General features: G+C 31.5%; 1 protein-coding gene across 1 annotated transcript in view; it reads left to right on the top strand.

The window, feature by feature from the left end:
* LOC148300213 (uncharacterized) overlaps positions 1-20,587 on the top strand; it is a gene marked incomplete at both ends in the record, with an annotated part of 63,860 nt that overhangs the window by 16,344 nt on the left and 26,929 nt on the right. The window contains one exon of the mRNA XM_088275103.1: positions 18,406-18,541. Coding sequence (XP_088131229.1) covers positions 18,406-18,541 — 136 coding nt within the window. The remainder of the gene's footprint in view (positions 1-18,405; positions 18,542-20,587) is intronic.

Here is a 20,587-nt window from a genome sequence, read left to right as displayed (position 1 = left end):
TCCCCAAGCGGGGTTTCGGGAGACAAAGAGTTACAGAGATTTTGCCAACCCTGTCTTTTTTTTTTTCTAAGAAATTTTTTAGTTAGGGCCTGTACGTGTCTAACCTCCAAAAAGTTGTCAGAAGTTATATTTCTTTTATACTTTCTTATACTGGATGCTCTATTTTTAACCATTTCCGTGCATTCCTTATCCCACCAAGGAGGGGAGTACTTGTGCAAAACCTTTTTTGATATGGGGATAGCAACGTTGGCCACCTCGGTTACCAACTCGTGGATTTTGTTAGCTATTGTGTTGGGGTTGTTATTGTCACCATCGATCGACAGGGACTTGGACTTAGCATTCAATGAATCTTCAAAGATTTTCCAGTCAGCCCTACCGATCAAATAGTTAGATCTCTTGGGTTTATGATGACTGTGATTTGAGGAATTAATCATTTTGATGATGATAGGGAAATGATCACTGGAGAAAGGGTCACTCAATAGATTCCAAGAGGACAAGCTTGCCAGGTTGCAGGAACAGATTGAGATGTCCAAGGCGTTTTGGCTATGATTAGCCGGCGCAATACGCGTTGGATCACCATTGTTCAATATACATAAGTTTGATTCCTCCATGAAATCAACGATGGCCCTTCCTGCAGTGTCGGACGACGTACAGCCCCAGGACGTAGAATGAGCATTAAGGTCTCCCAAAATGTAGAAATTTGGGGAGAGACAACTCACGATAGATCTCCAGTATGATTGCTTAAATACGTTTCTGGGAGCTGAGTAAACGGAAACAATTGATAAATCTAGAATTTTTATGGCTAATATTTGCATTCTGGGATGTGATGGAAGTGGAATCAAATCGAAAATTAAATTATTTTTTATTAAGATAGCTACACCGCCCCTTCCGTCAAGGCGGTCGTCTCTGACACAAGAATAGCCAGGGAATGAGATAACTGAACCCGGAGAGAACCAGGTTTCAGATAGGGTCGCAATATCAATTTTGTGAGAGCGGATTAAAAGATTGATGTCATCTATGTTGGATACTGCGCTACGACAGTTCCATTGGAGAATTGAAAGAGAATTAATTGAAGTGATTTGGGCCATTTTGTATGAAAGCTTGAAGGACAGGAATAATAATAGCAACGTTGGACGGTAAGGATTTTTGGGAGAGTAAGAGATCAAGTAATATGGTTAGAATGGATTTAGAGAAAGATTCATTAGAGAAGGCGAGACTCTGTGATAAACTTTCAGCAGAGTTTGAGTTGATGGCTGGAGAAGAGCTTTGATTGATAGCACATCCATCGGGTGATTGGTAATTTACCGAGCCATTGGGATGGATGAGAAGGGAGTTATGGTTGGATCGGTCGTAGCCGGGAATAAGAGGAGCTCTGGGAGTTTTGTATGTAAATTTGGCACGATTTTTTTGGGGAGCGGTAATTGTGGCGGGTAATGAATTGAGTGTAGCTTCACCATCTAAAGAGGATTTTGAAATGTTTTGAGAAGGATGTTTATTTGAGGATTTTAAGCTATCCGCATAGGATTTCCCCTTACTAAACGTCTGTTTAGAAGCTTCAAAATAGGAAATATTTAATTCTGACATATTTTTCTTAATCAAATTTTGGCGTATAAACTCTGGGCAATTACGATTGGTAGAAAAATGGTTGCCAGAACAGTGTATACAGCTGGCGTTTTCTAAGGAAGCGGAACATGACTCTCCTAGGTGGTTGGATCCACATTTGTAGCACCGAGGCTGGGAACGGCATACTGGTTTCGAATGACCAAATCTACAGCATTGAAAACATTGCATTGTGGGAAACATATAAAATTCCACCTCTACAGCGGAGTAAAAAAAGAAATTTTTTTTAGGGAGAATTTGTCCTTGAAACGTAAGCACGACTGTTTGGGTCGGGACCCATGTATGATTAGAAGAGTCTGGAGATGTTACTTTCCGAGAGAGACGGCGAGATTTGATAATTCTACCGCAATTATCTGGGAGGGTCACATTCTCCAGAATGTCCTCATGGGACCATTCTGTCGGAATGCCCCTAACCAAACCCATGCGTGACACCATATGATATGGGATGTATGCCTTGTAATTATTTTGATTGAGAATACCTTGTTTCTCTGCAAAACTATTTGCAGCCTCGAATGAATTAAGTTCTATGGCAATCCTATTGCGGCCAATAGCCCGTATACCACCTCGAGGTATGATTTCCTGTATTTTATTATTAAAAAGGAGTTTTCCTACCTCTAGGCTATTGATGGAGGAATTTTCTGCAATTTTTTGAATATAAACAATAAAAGGACCGACATCCTTTTCTGTATACAAATTTTTCATTGTTTCATCTCTAGAATGAGTGTTCATACTTACCTGCTTCGACGGTGGAAGACCTTCTTCAAAAGAATCTGCCTTAAGGATTCGCTTATACCTCACCGTTGGGTGAATAATGGGCGAACCCACATTAGAGTAATCTTCAGATCTATGATCTGGGGGATCTGGAGGTTTTTCACCTGCCTCCATATTTAATAAGTTTTAAAGTAAAAGACTTTAAATATAAAGAACAAAAAAAATATATAAAAAATTATAAAAAAAATAAATAAATAAATAAAAAATATTATTGTTGCAAAAAAATGATTTATAACTTGAAATGTTTAAAAGGACTCTAGTTTTATAAATAAAGGGCACAGAAAACGATAGTTTTAATGCAAAACTATATAATTAATAAACTACGATAACATTTGGTTCACAAAACTTCGATTATATTATTTTTAAACACAAAAAACTAGGAGCACTATAACTAAGCAGTTGTATGTTTGACAGTTCGATGCACTTCTGTCGGTTGCAGTTCAACCTAGTGAAACGAATATTATATTACTATCACGTATTTAAAACACCCTCTTTATATAAATTTGAACAGAAAGTATTAATTATGAATATGAATAAAAAAATTGGAAGTTGTATAAATATTTTTTTCTTTTACATTTCAACAAATGTGAAGAAGTATATGGAAGTCTGGGTATTTATAAGGCTTATGCCCTATTATAGGTTAGGTTTAGTTAGGGGTCAGGTTAAGTTAGGCTATTACTGGGTTAGTTAAACCAGTCTATGGTAGATAATAAGCCCTTTAAATACCCAGTCTTACATATTTTCTTCATATATGTTGAGACTCCTAATTGAAGAAAACCTAGATTTGTGAAAAAGTATTTGGACACACTCAAAATATTGTGAATTGTATATGTATATTTCTAATTCACACCTTATTTCTTAAATAAGCACCATCTATGATTTAATTGAGAACGTTTATTTTAACTTTAATATTATTTAGCAGATACCTTCATGTAGTATTCTTTCCGAATTATTTTACATATTAGAAGATATATGAAAACATGTTTAAACACGCTCTGTATATACCCAGACTTTCATATCCTCCTTCATATATCTTGAGAATTCAATATTAATTACTTGCAAGTGCATACACTCAGATTTGTGAACAAAGATTGGACATACTTGGATATTGAGATTAAATAGTTATTTTGAGATTTGAATACACGAAACCTTGAAAATTTTGGCCTAAATGCATATTAGACAACATTTTGAGTGTGTCCAAATACTTGTTCACAAAACCTGGATTATCTCCGCTTACAGGAGTTATTTTCACATAATTTTTTGACATCTTTGATGAGATGTCAAAAATAATATGCATATTAGACTTCGGCCTTCGAAATATTTGTTTAAGACCAGCATGCTTAGTGCATGCTGGTCCTCGGTTCGACCAAAAACGTTCGTGATTAATATTTTGCGTAGTTGTAGGCGTGTAAATAGCACTATAGTAGTGAGGCGCAGTATTGTTTGTATGCTGGCGTAGTGATTGTCCTGACAACGAGACGAGTGAGAGGTCACATACTACTTTTTTCTTGTAAAAAAACAATGAAAACATTAAAATGACTTTCTACAAAGCAATTCCTATAAATATTATTACTCTTTACAGTAAAAATATAAACCTTTATTTGTTCAAAATCTAAAATCGCCTGTAGTTATTAACTGATTGTAAAATTAATAAATAACTTTAAGGTATGCTTTCTAAGCGGCGGTATTACGTTGCCACTAATAAATGATAAAAAATGAAGTTGTTAAAAAAATTTATTAATGATAAAATAAAATATATTATAAATTACACGGTATAAATGATTTAATATTAAAATTAAAAGTAGTTACAAATTTTTTTCCAAAATCAAATGAAAAATACAATTTGTAAATTCATAACAGTACAAATTCAGGTGAAAGCAGTAATTTTTTAATCAAATTAATCAAACAACCGAATTGGAATCGTGGGGAAAATCACAAGGCAAACATGCATGTGAATTTGATGTGATTGGATTGCGTATATATAATATGTGCATCCGTTGCAAAATAAACCCAAATATAGTCTAGCAATCGATCAAATGTTTAATGATATAATGTAAAAATGCAATTGTAAAAATTGTATAATAATAAAACTACTATTTAGGTTTTTCATTTTTTTATTAGATTAGTGACTGGAATTCGGTGTTACGGACAACATCACATACGTGATGTCGGTAATGACGAAATCTAGTCACTACTCAAATAAAGAATGAAAAAATCTAAAATATTGTTGTTACACCAAAAAATTATAAAAAAAAATTAAAACTGGAAAAAAAGTTGTGTGGTCAAGTGAAAAAATTAAAGACGATAAGAACTAATATGAACGTAAAAAGTCATCAAGCCAAGATAACTTGCTCTAAGATCCTTGAATAAATAACAATAACAAAAATATTGTAGAAGTAACAATTTTAAGACTTGCAACTAAAGGTTAACTTTTAAAATATAATTCATTAAATTTAATTAAGATTTTAAATTGAAATATCCCATCTAATATATTTTTTTCTACTGTGATTACTTCACAGACAATATTTTGGAAAACTAAACCAATTTTGGTCGCATATTGGCCACATTCGTCACTTAGGTAGAGAAAACGTACGAAAATGAATAAAAAAAACATTTTTTTTAGTGTTTATTCAAAAAATAATAATTGCTACACCAACACTTGGAAAACCTTTGTATGCTACTTTTGCGTTCCAATATTTTCTTATATAGCCCTTAAAGGATAAGTGTATTCAATTGGAGATTAGAAGGATACGTTGAAAGCCCAAATAAATAAAAGAAAGAAGGTTAACTTTGTAGCAAAAGCTCTTTTTTACTAAGCTTAAATAAATTCTTTGCAGCATCGTGTTTATTTCACAATTATTTAAAATATATAAGGCGTTATTCACGCTACATTTTCAGGCTTAGGGCATGAAAATGCGATGAGATTTTCGTTACATAAAAGGTCTCTAGGGACAGCTTAATTGTGTGAAAGAAAGATTTAATGTTTGAATGAAAATTTGGTTTGGTACAAAATAGTGCCAGGATTTCGCATGAGATTCAAAGTAGGTATTTCAATTACTTTAATGTTTGCATAAAGTTGTAAGTAGACATTTGAGAATATCCGAAAATTTTAAAAGTATTTTGCTCATTTATGTAAATATGTGTAATTCACATATGCATTTCATTTAATACAACATTTTGAGTTTGTCCAAATACTTGTTCATAAAATCTGGATTATCTCCAATTACAGGAGTTATTTTCATATTATTTTTTGACATTTTATTTATTGTTTCGGCATTAACTTTGTGGTAAGACATGTTACAATGATTAAAGAAAACACTTGTTTTTTACCACTTGAGTTTTATTATAGATTACATGTTTCAGAAGTTAAACTTCCATCATTCAGATCTGTATAATAACTAAAATATAACTAAAATATGAATGAATGATGGAAGTTTAACTTCTGAAGCATGTAGTCTATAATAAAACTCAAGTAGTAAAAAACAAGTGTTTTCTTTAATCATTATTTTTTGACATCTCATCAAAGATGAAGAAGCATATGTAGTGTGGTTGTCAATAATGGGTAGAATTGGTGAATGTTACATGTTTGTAAAGTGATCACTTAAACCAGCCTATGACGGTCGTCAGCCCCGTAAATGCCCGGATTTCCATATGCTTCTTCATCTTTAATTTAATAAATGAAATGTTTCAATTCGAAAATCTCGAATTCTAGCTCGAAATTTAATTTAATAAATAAATTTATTCTCATCATTTACTCATCTAATAACACTACTTTCAATATTAAGGACACATTACATCATGACAGGTGAATAACCTGCTGTTAGTATGATAACAATATTGTTTACATGTGTTCCAGCCTCACGCATTAATCAGTCATCAACGAATACAGTTCATAATGTTCACGAGAAGGAAGTAAATGACGCTCGTCACACCTGATTCATATAAATGAAATATTTGTTTGTTCAAAATCCTAAATTTCTTTACGGTATTTATCGAATTATTTTAAAATTTTGATATACCGTGTCATTCGAATACATTCGTGTTTTAATTTACGAGTATATGTGAAATGTGTTTTATCTGTGACAGGTAATAACAAGTTAATTTTTACCGCATTGGCAGCACCATCTGCTGAAAGTTGCATCGCAATGAGTATTTACTATAGCGAAACACACGCTCATAGTAAATAAATACAAAACACAAATATAAAACACACGCTCAATAGTAAACATGCTCATGGCGGGCAGCATGCCTCTTGACACTGCTGTCTCTAAGTATTTTTAATGTTTTTTATTGCATTGATGTTTCATAGATTTTTTTAAATTTTCAAAGGTTCAAAAGCATTTATAAAATTAAGAGTATAAGATGAATGTGCTTTCTTTTTTTCGTTTTCCATTTAACAAAACTGAGCCATAGTAACGCGTAGTCGGGTACTGCTTATTGTGTGATAAATTTAATAAGAATATTACCAATTGTAGTGTGACATATATCGATATTTTGGAAAATCAGACGAAAAAAGGTTTCTTTTGCAAAATATTCTTTTGTTTGTAAAAAAATGCTACTTCTGCATCCGTTAATTACAGTATGGACATGTGGAGCGAATGGATAACGAGAGAATGACTAAGAAAATATATGTGGCGAATGTGAGAGGGAAAACAGAACGTGGACGACCGAAAAAGACATGGCGCGATCAGATCAATCCGAACCTTAAATCTGGCGGTGTCAAAAGTCTGCGTAATCGGAGGGCATGTATGACTAGATGTATGGATGTGAAGGAGGCGAGGAGTGTATGTCAGGACAGAAGAGTGTGGCGTTCCATCCTCTCTGCCTACCCCTGCGGGGAAACGGCGTGATGGTAGTAGTAGTAGTTAATTACAGCACCTAGTCAGAAAACTAAATTAGTAAGTATCACATAGGTCAGATTTCAACGTCATATAAATTTTATCAAAATATATGAGGTCCTTTAGGATTCTAAAAATAAATCCAGGGTTATTATTTCAGTCTGCAATCCTGCCTCCCTTTCGATGATTAAGAAAGAAATTGATTCCTTTGATAGAATATTTCCACGTAAAGTTCCTTGAAAACTGTAATTATTCGAGACAGATATCCGTGGGAAAATTTGAAATTCTTTGATGTTAAACTCAATTTGCTTTAATGGAATTTGAAAAAAAATGATGTAAATTGTCCCCTTGATTACGCCGGCTTCATTTTGGGAAACGGAAAATAGAAAAATCATTTTAGTAAGAAATCCATTTGAATCAAAGTTTGTTAACTGCGACTTTTCTCGTTATCTTCAATGAGATAGAAATCATAATTATGTTTTTTTGTCTGAGAATATATATAATTTTATAATTAACGCTTATCAATGAGATCTGTGATTACTCATTTTTATTACAACACTACAAATTATGTTAAATTATATAAAAAAAACTAAACAGTATTGTTATGATAAAAAAATATTCATTATTTATATTTATTTACAAAATATAAATAAATCCCTTTAAGTTATTTACCAACGACATTGAAATTCTGTCACAATCTTGCATTTAAAAACATGGAGGTCTTTGTTTATACATATTTAAAAATCTTATATCTCGTTTATTCTAAATCGTAATTCTTCCATACTGATTCATTGATTACTTTTAAATGTTGTCTCATCGTTGCAATTAAATTCGGGTATGTTTACATCTATTTACATATTTGTCCGCCTCCATAGTGTAATGGTCAGTACGTTCGACTACCGTTCTGGAGGACCCAGGGGGGGTCAAATAAATATTAGTGATTTTTTCACTGTAATATTTATTCAATATTACCTTGGACTGGTACCTGAAGCGGAGGGCTGATCACCTTTCCTTCATGTGTAAACGATCAAGATAACACTGCGTTCATATGGAGCAGTGCCCTATGCACCATTGGGGTGCGGATAAGGGTTTTATTATTATTTTTATTATATATTTACATCAGTTTTTTACTAATTTAAATATACATGTCGGTTTGTTTAACATCGTAAGTATCATAAAGTTTTTCACCGATTGCTTTGAAATTTTGTAACTTAGTTAAATTCAAATACGCGCGTGTTTTTACTAAAAATATATATTAATGTAAAAAAACTTCTTTTCTATCTACCCAGACTGAGTCACAGTAACGCGAGGTTGGTACGGATAGTATGTAATATTTATTATAACAGTAAATTATGAATTATAAAATTAATATATAAAATTAATTAAAATATAATTAATAATTTACTGAAACAGTAAATTATTAATTATATTTTTACAATTGTCGTTTTCCAAACTAGTCGTAAATAAAAATAAAACTCGATATAGTGGATTATTCAAGTGTTTAATTTTAATAAAATAATCATGTCATTCCACAAAGTTAATGCCGAATCAATAAATAATATATAATATTCACATATAAAATCAGTATCGTGAGAGAGTAGTAAAATGTCAATAATTACCCTGCATACCCTTTATCAATGTATGATGAGATAAATGTTAAATATTTTAAATAATAAAGTATTTTGCTTCACCCAAAATTAATATTTAATTTAAATTATTGAAACCAATTTTCTCTTTTCCTAAGGCAGTAAAATTAATATGCTAACTAGTTTTAACCAAATCAGTGACTCACAGCTACCCTTAAAACGGATTCCAAAATGATGTGATCAAAAGGGTCCTCACAAAATTACCGCTTGCTAATTTAATTATCTTAAACAGCACAGGCCTTTTTACGTCGTGTTGATACTACTATGTATATTGGAAGATTAAGGATAAACATTAAGCAACAGTGGTGTAGCAATTACTCAGCTGACCCTCCTGAGATTGTATTATGTATTTCTCCACAATTTAGTGTCCCGGTCTTGTATTGCGTGATGCGCGATTATCGCCCTAAGACAGGAGAAAAATCGTGCACCAAGAGATATAAATAGCCCACGGTGGAACTCGATAAATTTCCTAGCCAAAAAAATGATCAAAGGCGATTTAGTATCAATCTAGTTAACGGTCTTGTTCTTTGTCATGGGTGAAGTTTGCTTTTATTTTATTGCGAAAGTATTTTCAAGTTGTTGTCGCATATTTTTACATTTCTAACAGGATATGTTATTTGTTCAAAGGATTCCTTATGTTTAAATTTTAAATGCAGCGACTTGACCTCGAAAATAGCCGTATAAAGTATATTATTTAACTCAAAATGTGATTTTAACAGTGTTTTATTGTATTTTATATTCAAATTTTCTTATGAAGAAAATAAAAAATTAAGAAATCTTTCCTTTTCCTCCATTATTTATAAAAAAAAATAAAAAAATTCCCCTTTAAATTTTTATCTAAACGTTATCTACCAATTTTTTTTCTAAACCAATTATTTTTTAACTCTCTACTGCTATGCACTAAAATATTAACGTGATTGGTGTTATCTTTGATAGATACCAGTTTTATTAAATTTTGTTACCACTGAATTTAATGATTTATTTTTATTTGTTATGTTGTGGGTGACATGTATATTTTGTTGGGAAGTACTTTTCTGCAATTTGTGTATGGAGTACTTAAATGAATTGTCAAAATGATATGTTTTCCAAAACCATCTTCATTCAAGGTATAATGTAATGAGTGAAATATTTTATAAATACTTTTAGATGGGCTTATGTCATAATAATACAAAAAAACGTTTTTTTTGCGTATTAAAAAATATCCTTTACGTATTTTATTTTTGAATGATTGAAATTCATGTTAATGAACCATGTAGCGATAGATTTTTTAATTGAATAATTTTATTTTGATAACATCAAAACGATGTTTAATTTATTATTTTTTCAATTTTGTGGATACGCAAACTTTTACCACCCGTAGACCTTCTGCTTACCTAATATTGAATTTGTTTCACTTTCATCATCGTCAAATGTATTTTTGACAGCTGAGTTTAATGAATCGAACATGGTTGTGCAAAGTTTTTAATACCTATGTGATAAATTATTATTTGACTGTGACATAAACCCCTTTTAAGTCAAATTTGACATTGAGGATCGTTGGGAAGACTTTGGGAAACTATAAAATAGACGAAGCGCAAAAGGGTGTTTCGTTTAGCATACGTCACAATCTTAAGAATGAGTTCAAGTATTTAATGACTATCGTGAAATAAAATAAACAACTGATTGCGATATACAAAAATAAAACCGAAAAATACCTCCCTACTTTTCATTGTAACAGCAAAATATTTTTGTAGATAAGTTTCGGTAAGCATTCTAATCTAATCCTTCAAATTGTTGGCCTCCATTACGGAGTTGGTATCGATAGAGTCACGCACCCATCGCGTTCAACAAAGTTTTAGGTTTTTCAAGGATATTTTCGTTTCATGGGTTAACACCTCAATTAGCTTACAAAATAATTTCGGTCCATGCGATCGAACCAAATTTATTCTACAAACATTCCTCCAAAGGTACATCAGCTTATTTCTCCAAGGTATGCTTGGCTACAATATTATTTTTGACATCTCATCAAAGATGAAGAAGAATATGGAAGTCTGGGCATTTACGGGGCTGACGACCGTCATAGGCTGGTTTAAGTGATCACTTTACACACGTGTAACATTCACCAGTTCTACCCATTATTGACAACCACACTACTCAAATTCTTGGAAGTTCTGTATATATGAACCAATTTAGAAACCTTGTTCTTGATTCACTAGAACCTCACTAGAGACATCTATTGGTGACATGTAAAGAAGCTTTTTACTAAGCAGAAACTCTTATATTAGTATGTGAGAACCGAATCCTGGATTATAATCACACACATGAGAAACGCCAGAAAATACGTGTAAAGTGATCACTTAAATCAGCCTATGACGGTCGTCAGCCCCGTAAATGCCCAGACTTCCATATTTTTCTTCATCTTTGATGAGATGCTAAAAAATAATATAAAAATAGTTACACCGAATAGTAATACAGTTGGAATAAAATCCATGCCATTAAAATGAGAGGATTTTTTTTACAGATATATCTCGGAAAGGATAATGACCCATTTTAGAGTGCGTGGAATATTTATGTGTGCTAGTACCTTCGTTTTCCCAATCTCTAGCTATAATCTGAAGCATGTAGTACTCTTCCTATGTTAATATTTAATGAGATCGATTCGTAAAAGCGGCCCCTTAATTCTTATTAGCGTATATAAACGTATATTTACACGTACAATGTACACGTATTTAACGCGAATAATAAATTTGTCTTTAAGCCTAAACATAGGCAAATTGTACGTAGGATAGGATGGTATTTAAATGTGTATATTCTAAAATTTGTACTGCTCCCTGATAAATTATGATCTAAAGATAATATTTATGTTCTAAGGATACTTAACAGATAGTGCACACAGCGATCCATGGAAGGATCTAAGCTTGGTTTAAGTCTGATGGATAAAATAAAAATGACGGATAAAATTAAGATACCAAAAAACAACCAAAGAAGAGGATATCATGCATCGCGTGACAAAACTCAAATGGTAATGGGCAGGACATGTTACAGGACAGCACTCCATAAGATGGACCCCAATTTTTTTTTACCATTAAGACCTTGGGAGGGCAAAAGAGGTATCGGAAGACCCTAAAACAGATGGTCCGACGACATACATAGTTACAACATTTTGAGTGTGTTCAAATACTGGATTATCTCCAATTACAGGAGTTACTTTCATAATATTTTTGACATCTCATCAAAAATTAAGAAGAATATAAAGAAGAAGTCTGTGAATTTACGGGGCTGACGAAAATATAAGAGTTTCTGCTTTGTAAAAAGTTTCTTTACATCTCACCAATAGATATCTCTAGTGAAGTTCTAGTGATTCAAGAACAAGGTTTCATAATTGGTTCATATATATATATATAGAACTTCCAAGAATTTGAGTAGTGCGGTTGTAAATAATGGGTAGAATTGGTGAATGTTACACGTGTGTAAAGTGATCACTTAAACCAGCCTATGACGGTCGTCAGCCCCGTAAATGCCCAGACATACATAGTCGCTGTAGGGGTAGAAACTGGCTGCAAGCAGCAAACGATTGAAGGAAATGGAATGGAGGGGAAGATGCCCATATCCATCAGTGGAGGACAGAGAGCTAATGAAAAAGAAGGATGCTTAAACAACACACTTATGCAGATATATCATACACAGATGTTGTACTGAAAAATAAGTTTAACACATAAGTATTTACTTGCAATAGTGCATAAGGTAAAACAATTATAAATCCAACATTTTGGGAGTGTCAAAATTCTTGTTCACTAATCCGGGTTTCTCCGCTTAAATCAGCCTATGACGGTCGTCAGCCCCGTAAATGCCCAGACTTCCATATTTTTCTTCATCTTTGATGAGATGCTAAAAAATAATATAAAAATAGTTACACCGAATAGTAATACAGTTGGAATAAAATCCATGCCATTAAAATGAGAGGATTTTTTTTACAGATATATCTCGGAAAGGATAATGACCCATTTTAGAGTGCGTGGAATATTTATGTGTGCTAGTACCTTCGTTTTCCCAATCTCTAGCTATAATCTGAAGCATGTAGTACTCTTCCTATGTTAATATTTAATGAGATCGATTCGTAAAAGCGGCCCCTTAATTCTTATTAGCGTATATAAACGTATATTTACACGTACAATGTACACGTATTTAACGCGAATAATAAATTTGTCTTTAAGCCTAAACATAGGCAAATTGTACGTAGGATAGGATGGTATTTAAATGTGTATATTCTAAAATTTGTACTGCTCCCTGATAAATTATGATCTAAAGATAATATTTATGTTCTAAGGATACTTAACAGATAGTGCACACAGCGATCCATGGAAGGATCTAAGCTTGGTTTAAGTCTGATGGATAAAATAAAAATGACGGATAAAATTAAGATACCAAAAAACAACCAAAGAAGAGGATATCATGCATCGCGTGACAAAACTCAAATGGTAATGGGCAGGACATGTTACAGGACAGCACTCCATAAGATGGACCCCAATTTTTTTTTACCATTAAGACCTTGGGAGGGCAAAAGAGGTATCGGAAGACCCTAAAACAGATGGTCCGACGACATACATAGTTACAACATTTTGAGTGTGTTCAAATACTGGATTATCTCCAATTACAGGAGTTACTTTCATAATATTTTTGACATCTCATCAAAAATTAAGAAGAATATAAAGAAGAAGTCTGTGAATTTACGGGGCTGACGAAAATATAAGAGTTTCTGCTTTGTAAAAAGCTTCTTTACATCTCACCAATAGATATCTCTAGTGAAGTTCTAGTGATTCAAGAACAAGGTTTCATAATTGGTTCATATATATATATATAGAACTTCCAAGAATTTGAGTAGTGCGGTTGTAAATAATGGGTAGAATTGGTGAATGTTACACGTGTGTAAAGTGATCACTTAAACCAGCCTATGACGGTCGTCAGCCCCGTAAATGCCCAGACATACATAGTCGCTGTAGGGGTAGAAACTGGCTGCAAGCAGCAAACGATTGAAGGAAATGGAATGGAGGGGAAGATGCCCATATCCATCAGTGGAGGACAGAGAGCTAATGAAAAAGAAGGATGCTTAAACAACACACTTATGCAGATATATCATACACAGATGTTGTACTGAAAAATAAGTTTAACACATAAGTATTTACTTGCAATAGTGCATAAGGTAAAACAATTATAAATCCAACATTTTGGGAGTGTCAAAATTCTTGTTCACTAATCCGGGTTTCTCCGCTTTTTACACTTGTTACATTTTTGACATGTCGATAAAGATTGAAAAGAATATGGAAGTCTGAGTATTTGCGTTGATTTAAGTGATAACTTTATACACGTTATCTATACCCAGACTCCATATTATTCTTTATCTATGTTGAGATGTTAAAAATGCCTAATTAGACTGATAAGGATAGTTATATGAAGACGATATTTTATATCCGGCATTCATATCCGTATTGTATAATGTCGTTTGATAAACAAGCCACCAACGATTCCGGTGATAGCAAGTTTATATTGTATAACCATAAACACATATTATTAAAAAAAATTAAATAGACTAAGTTATTTTCAAGGAAAATGACCACATATACCACATAAATACATCTGCGTTTAGAATAGCAAACCTGACGTTTTATCTTTATTTTTTAGCATGTTTAATAATCAAATAGATAAACAAAGAACACTACAAAGTATGAGAATTTTTTGATGTTCTCTCCAGGGTAAAATTTAATCTTCATGAAAAAGCTCCATAAAAAGTTAGTATATCGTCTAAAAACTGTGTTAGGGCATTATTACACATTTGCTAGTAACAAAATATTCACTGAGTACTCTTAAAGGTGTTTTTTGTGTTTTAAATATTTATCATTAATCTATATACTAAATGCATGATATTTAAAAATGCCTTTTCTTGTTTTATTATAAATAATAAATAAGTATGCTACTTGTTTACCCCTTTAACTAAAGTTTTTACTCGATAGCTTAAAAATCATTTAAGCAATTGGGTCCATATTTAGAAATAATACTTTAAAATACCTCTGATTTTTTTTTCAAAATATTAAAAAATACACAACTAGATTTCTCAATGAGTTTTTAACGTAGAAGAATCAAATTAATTAGTAATATAATCATGGATTAAATGGTTTATATTACATTATCTGTAAAATGACCACTTTAACCAGCCCATAATGGGTTTGAAACCCTATAAATACATAAGCTTCGTATTTTTCATTGCTACCAAGGTCTTTATTTATGTTAAGAAAAAAAAAAACTGAATTATTCCTTATTGGGGTAAAATTAAGCATTTGTAACCAAAAAATAAGTTTTACTTAAAATATCGTTAATGAAATATATTTAAACAAAACACCAGGTCGGAACTGTCTTCAAGTCAAGAAAAGGCGATTTAATTGTCTAAGCCATGTACTTGCATGCCTCTCGAGAACCTTAGTCAAGCTTGCTACGTTTAACAAGACTTACAATAAAATAATAAAATAAATCAGGTTTATAATAAAATATAGTGCAATATTTTTTAATGTGTCCTTGGTACGGGAAATCTTAGAAAGGGTATATTATTGTAACTATGTATTTGATGTTTTGAATTTGTAATTATGTAAATGATGAAATAAATAAATACAAAGGTAACATGATTTAAAAAATATATATATGTATATATTATTATATTATATTACTCGATACCCTCTTCAGTAAAAAAACAATTACCTACTGACTCACTTTATAATCTAAAGTGAAGTATCAATGCTCTACGGTTAGCACATAAAATGGATCATCAAATAAATTTAGCACTGCTTTTAAGTACGTATCGCCAAATATACTCGTAATATTATGTAAAATCGCTCCATTCAAGACTGTAACTTTGTCTCGACACAATATTCATGGAACAGTATATTTGAAATTGGCCTCATATTTCACCGAAAACAATTTTAGTCACAACAATACATGTCACACGCTGTTATCACTCATTCCGAATGCCGAAAAGTGTGCCGAAATATATCGCGGAATTACGTTGTCTGAAGTAAGACCGTGAAAGCCTCAGTGGCAGTACGTAACGTAGTCATTTCACTGTTTCCATACACAATAACAGTGTACAATATTGATTTAAGGCTCTTAAGCGACTGAATGTAGGGTAGCAGAAAGGGTAAAATGACCGCAGTTACGTTTTATTCTCGAACAAAAATATTTAAGGGTACAAAATAGCGGTCATTTTGACGGAGAAATATTTTACGATCCTCGCAGAAGTCGGCATAAAATATTTTTCATACACTTCTCTGCTTGGAAAAAAATATTTAGTACCGCCATTCCTGAAGTCTTGTTAAATTAAGGAATTATGTTTTATTGGGGGCTGAAAAGGTCACGGCTGGCTCGGGAACCTTACAATAAACGTATAATATAACAATTATTTTTATTGACATGACGTGGCAAATATAACGAAATATTTTTAGATACTCGAGCTTTTGGCGGAAAAAGTTTTAAATTTCCGAATCACCTATCATTATATTGTTGTTATGTCGTTCAAAATATCGATGAGATTTTATCATTGAAACGAATAACACTTTAATCAAATACATTTCTACCAAGGAATGATAATTATTTACAAATACAGATACAACTATTCAATACATATTCCCAAATGTTATGTTCATAAAAAAAAGTTCACGCATAATATTAAACACATGAATATATTTTTTTCATGAAATAAGCTAGGCAAATAACAACTTTGAAAAAAAAATTAACTTGTCTCTTCTCTCTGCTTACCCCTCCGGGGAAGTGGCGAGGTGGTAAGGTAGTTAGTTAGTTTTTATCTTTTTTAATTAAGAAAAAAAAAGTACTTGAAAAAGTATTTTCATATAAAAATTATAGTCATAAATGTTGAACACATATTTTTTTCATTCTTTCACTTTTTTTCGTTTTTTCATTCATTTAATTTTTTCTTCTCCTTACGCTTTTTTGTACTCAATAAAGCATAGGGAATTCTATCTTCTTGACGTAATGTAAACTTGATCGTAATACTTATATGAAGGCAATGAGCAAACGTTGAGAACCTGATTGGCTCACACTAGTTATTCCCTTCTTTTCACAAGACACAGATTTAAAAAAAAGTTTAAAAAAATCCATTAAATCTAATAGATTTTATTTATTTAGATAGCCTTGTACTTAATAAACAAGGTAAATAATAAATAAATAAATATAAATATTAGTGTGAAATTCACTTATATGTATTTTTACCCATCTCCTTGGGATTCAAACCCGAGGCCTCCAGCACGGTAGTTAAATGCCTTTATACTTAAATTACACTTAAAATGCAGATTTTACATAACAATATAATTTTTATTTAAAGGAGTCAGCGGAAATGAAATAAAACGTTAATTACAAAGTTTGTTTCTCAATAGCCTTTTTATATATACGGCTAGGTACTAACTTCATTCCTTAATATCAGAATAATTTGTTTGAAGCCGCCTTGAATGGTAATATCAATTCTGATTTTAATTCAATGAAATGTGGAAGTGTATTCTTAAATTTCTTCTACCGTTCCTCTCGGTCTGTCTAATACGTACTTCAATTATATTTACTTCAAAGTTAAATCTGAAGAAAAAACGGCATCTTCAAAAACGAAATGGATTATTTTACGATATTTTAAGTGTCGAAATTTTTGATCACTAGTGAAGGATTTGCTGTTTCACCTTCACTCACCGTTCTACTTGTTTAAATACCACATAATACAAATTTTTCATCATCAAAACATCAAAAGGATTTTCTTATTAAACTTCGTCTACGACATCTATGGCTGAAATTAGTCATTTGCTAGAAATCTCCATGTAAGATTATTTTCTTTACTAACTAGGAGACGTATAAAATATGATTTAAAATTTTACCATACAAGTATTTATTTTTCGAGTTTTTTCGAAATTTTTTGATGGAGCTGCATTATATATAATGAAACAAAAACTGTATAGTTTTTTCCACTTATATTTATTTGACCAGTGAACGGGTTTAGTCATTACCGACAATAACAACTGATGATGTTGGCTACGACTTGTTTGGTCAAATAAAATAAGATTAAAAAAATAAAAATAAAAACTTTTCATTTGTATTATATCCTGTTTTAAGTCACAATATTTAAGTGTTGGATTATTTAAGTTATTCACAACATTTTGAGTATGTCCAAATACTTGTTCCCAAACATGGGTTTACTCAAAAGTTATTTTTACATTCTTTGACATTTCGACAAAGATGGCTCTTGTGAACTAATATGTACATACTGTGTTATGAGATTAATGATACATGTAGGAGTTCCAAAAATTTGAGTAGTGTGATTGTCAATCATGGGTAGAATGGTGAATATTTGACATGTGTAAAGTGATCACTTAACCAGCCCATGACATGACATAAGTTAAATATCCAGACTTCCATATTTTTTTATCATGTATGTTAATATTTCAAACATATTTAGGTTGTATTTTTAAATATCATGCAATGTATGAATCTGCATCATTTCCTTATTTTAGAGAAAACACAGCAATGCCAGTGTGGTGACACTGGATTCTGTTGACGAAGGGGCCGCTGGGCGATACAGCTGTGAGGTTTCTGCAGATGCACCCTCATTCCACACGTTTATGGTCACCGCAGTTATGGACGTTGTTGGTAAGGGAACCTTTTATAAAATACATAACCACAATCATGATATAATCATAATAAATCATACATTGTTAAAAGATTTACCTAAAAGTATATTTATTTTGATGTCCCTTTTCTGTGTTAACATGATCAGTTACGAAGGTATGGTGATCAGTCTAACCATGTTGTTATATACATAGGTTCATGCATATACTTATGTATATGAATACATTTTGTAGGATGAAATTTATTCGTTAGATTTAAGTTTTGTATTGACTTTTCTTGCTGGAACTGCATGTTATATAATAAAAAAACGAAACTTTAATTCTTTAAAACATTTATTTCATTTGATGAGTGACCGGGTTTTGTCGTTACCGATATCATCAGACTGATGGAAAGCTTACTTCTTTCACTGCACAATTTCAGAGAACTCAAAACTTCCTTATACAAATGTTCAGTTGAAGGACTTGTCAACCAGTGGTTCCAGATACACCTATAATTTAATAATAATAATAAAGTGATTATCCTGACGAAGAGACCTGTACGTCTTGAAATCAGTAGACAAAAGTCTCAGTGAATGATTTAAAATCAACATGTTATAAATTCAATAATGTTTCACTTTGTAATATTTTTCAAATGGGAAGATGCATTTCGAAAATAAGATTCTTCATCGAAAGGAAGAGAATAATGTTAAAGAAAAATCAGTTACGGAATTGTAAATACGTAAGTACTTAATTCCGGTGTAAGATGGCGTTTGTCTTCTACCTATCTCAAGATACGTTGCTCATTGTATTAGTAAGAAACTCTGCAATACAGTTCTAAGCGGCGCGTATGGGTAAGTAATATACGACGTTATAACCCAGAAAAAGGTTTAGATGTATATGTATACATTGTACATGCATAATATAATATAATATGTTATATGCCAGCTCTTTTCTAAAGCTTTGTTCATCCCTTAAAAGCTTATTTTCTTATTTCCTCCATTCAAACTAAAATTATTCGTTACGCGAATGTTGAATATAAAACGTTGGTAATTTTCCGTTCTCACCCACAGAGATAAAATACTTCTCGACTCTTCTTGTGAATGTTCTCCGACTTTTTAACGCCATGCATCTTCCAATGTTGAAGAAATTATCTAACGCAGAGTTTCTCGATCTTTTTTCATGTCCCACTTTTCAACATAATTTTTTATTGCGTGTTCCTTTTCCATATCAATTTTAATAGCTTCCCTTCAAACCCTTTTAGCAGAATCCTGCTAAAACACCACATTACTTTTTATTTCTCAAAATTCTTTGAATGAATACATTATTTTTAAAACGTGTTTTTTTTTACCACCTACCTGTTTATCTAATGTAAAATAAAAATTATAATATTTTTAACTAAATAATAATGTTTTATTAATAGACCTTTTTATTACAGGGTTTTAATATGCTTCTTTAATAAGAAGGCAAACGATTTACGTATTTAAATATAAATAACTTAAGTGATATGAAATGCAAAAAATTAGCGTTTACCAAGTCATTTGTAAGTATTTAAGTAGTATTTTAATAAGAGACATCTGCAACCAATTTTCTGCATCTTGCGTTTATGTTGTCAGGGGTAAAATTATTTTATTTATTTATTGTGTTGACCTATTATGACAGATACAAATAAAAATAATGCTTAATTTTACAATATTCTTAACGTTTAATTAAAATGTAATTTTGTTTTGTAAATCACTATAACTTTATTGGTAAAATTATAGTGATTTTAAAACAAAGTTACGTTTTAATTTTAAAATGGAAAACCCCAAAGTTATTGCTTAAAATATAAATTATATTTTTAAAGTAATTATCATAAAGAGTGTTTTGCTACTATTACAGTGTTTAGGGAGGGAGTTCGCTTTACAAACTATGAAAAACTGAAATTATAATTAAAACAGGTAAAACAATACCTATAATTTATATTTAAAACACTAATTTTGTGATTTTCCATATTTTAATTAAAATGTTACTTTGTTTTAAAATCACTATTAATACAATTTTATAATGATTTTAAAACAAAGTTACATTTTAATTATACAACAAAAGCCCT

The sequence above is a fragment of the Brachycentrus maculatus genome, unplaced genomic scaffold (genome assembly GCF_059751285.1).
Source record: "Brachycentrus maculatus isolate JH-2025_06_01 unplaced genomic scaffold, ASM5975128v1 h1tg000783l, whole genome shotgun sequence".
In the NCBI taxonomy this organism is placed as follows: domain Eukaryota; kingdom Metazoa; phylum Arthropoda; class Insecta; order Trichoptera; family Brachycentridae; genus Brachycentrus; species Brachycentrus maculatus.
This window is presented reverse-complemented; position numbering and strand designations above follow the sequence as displayed.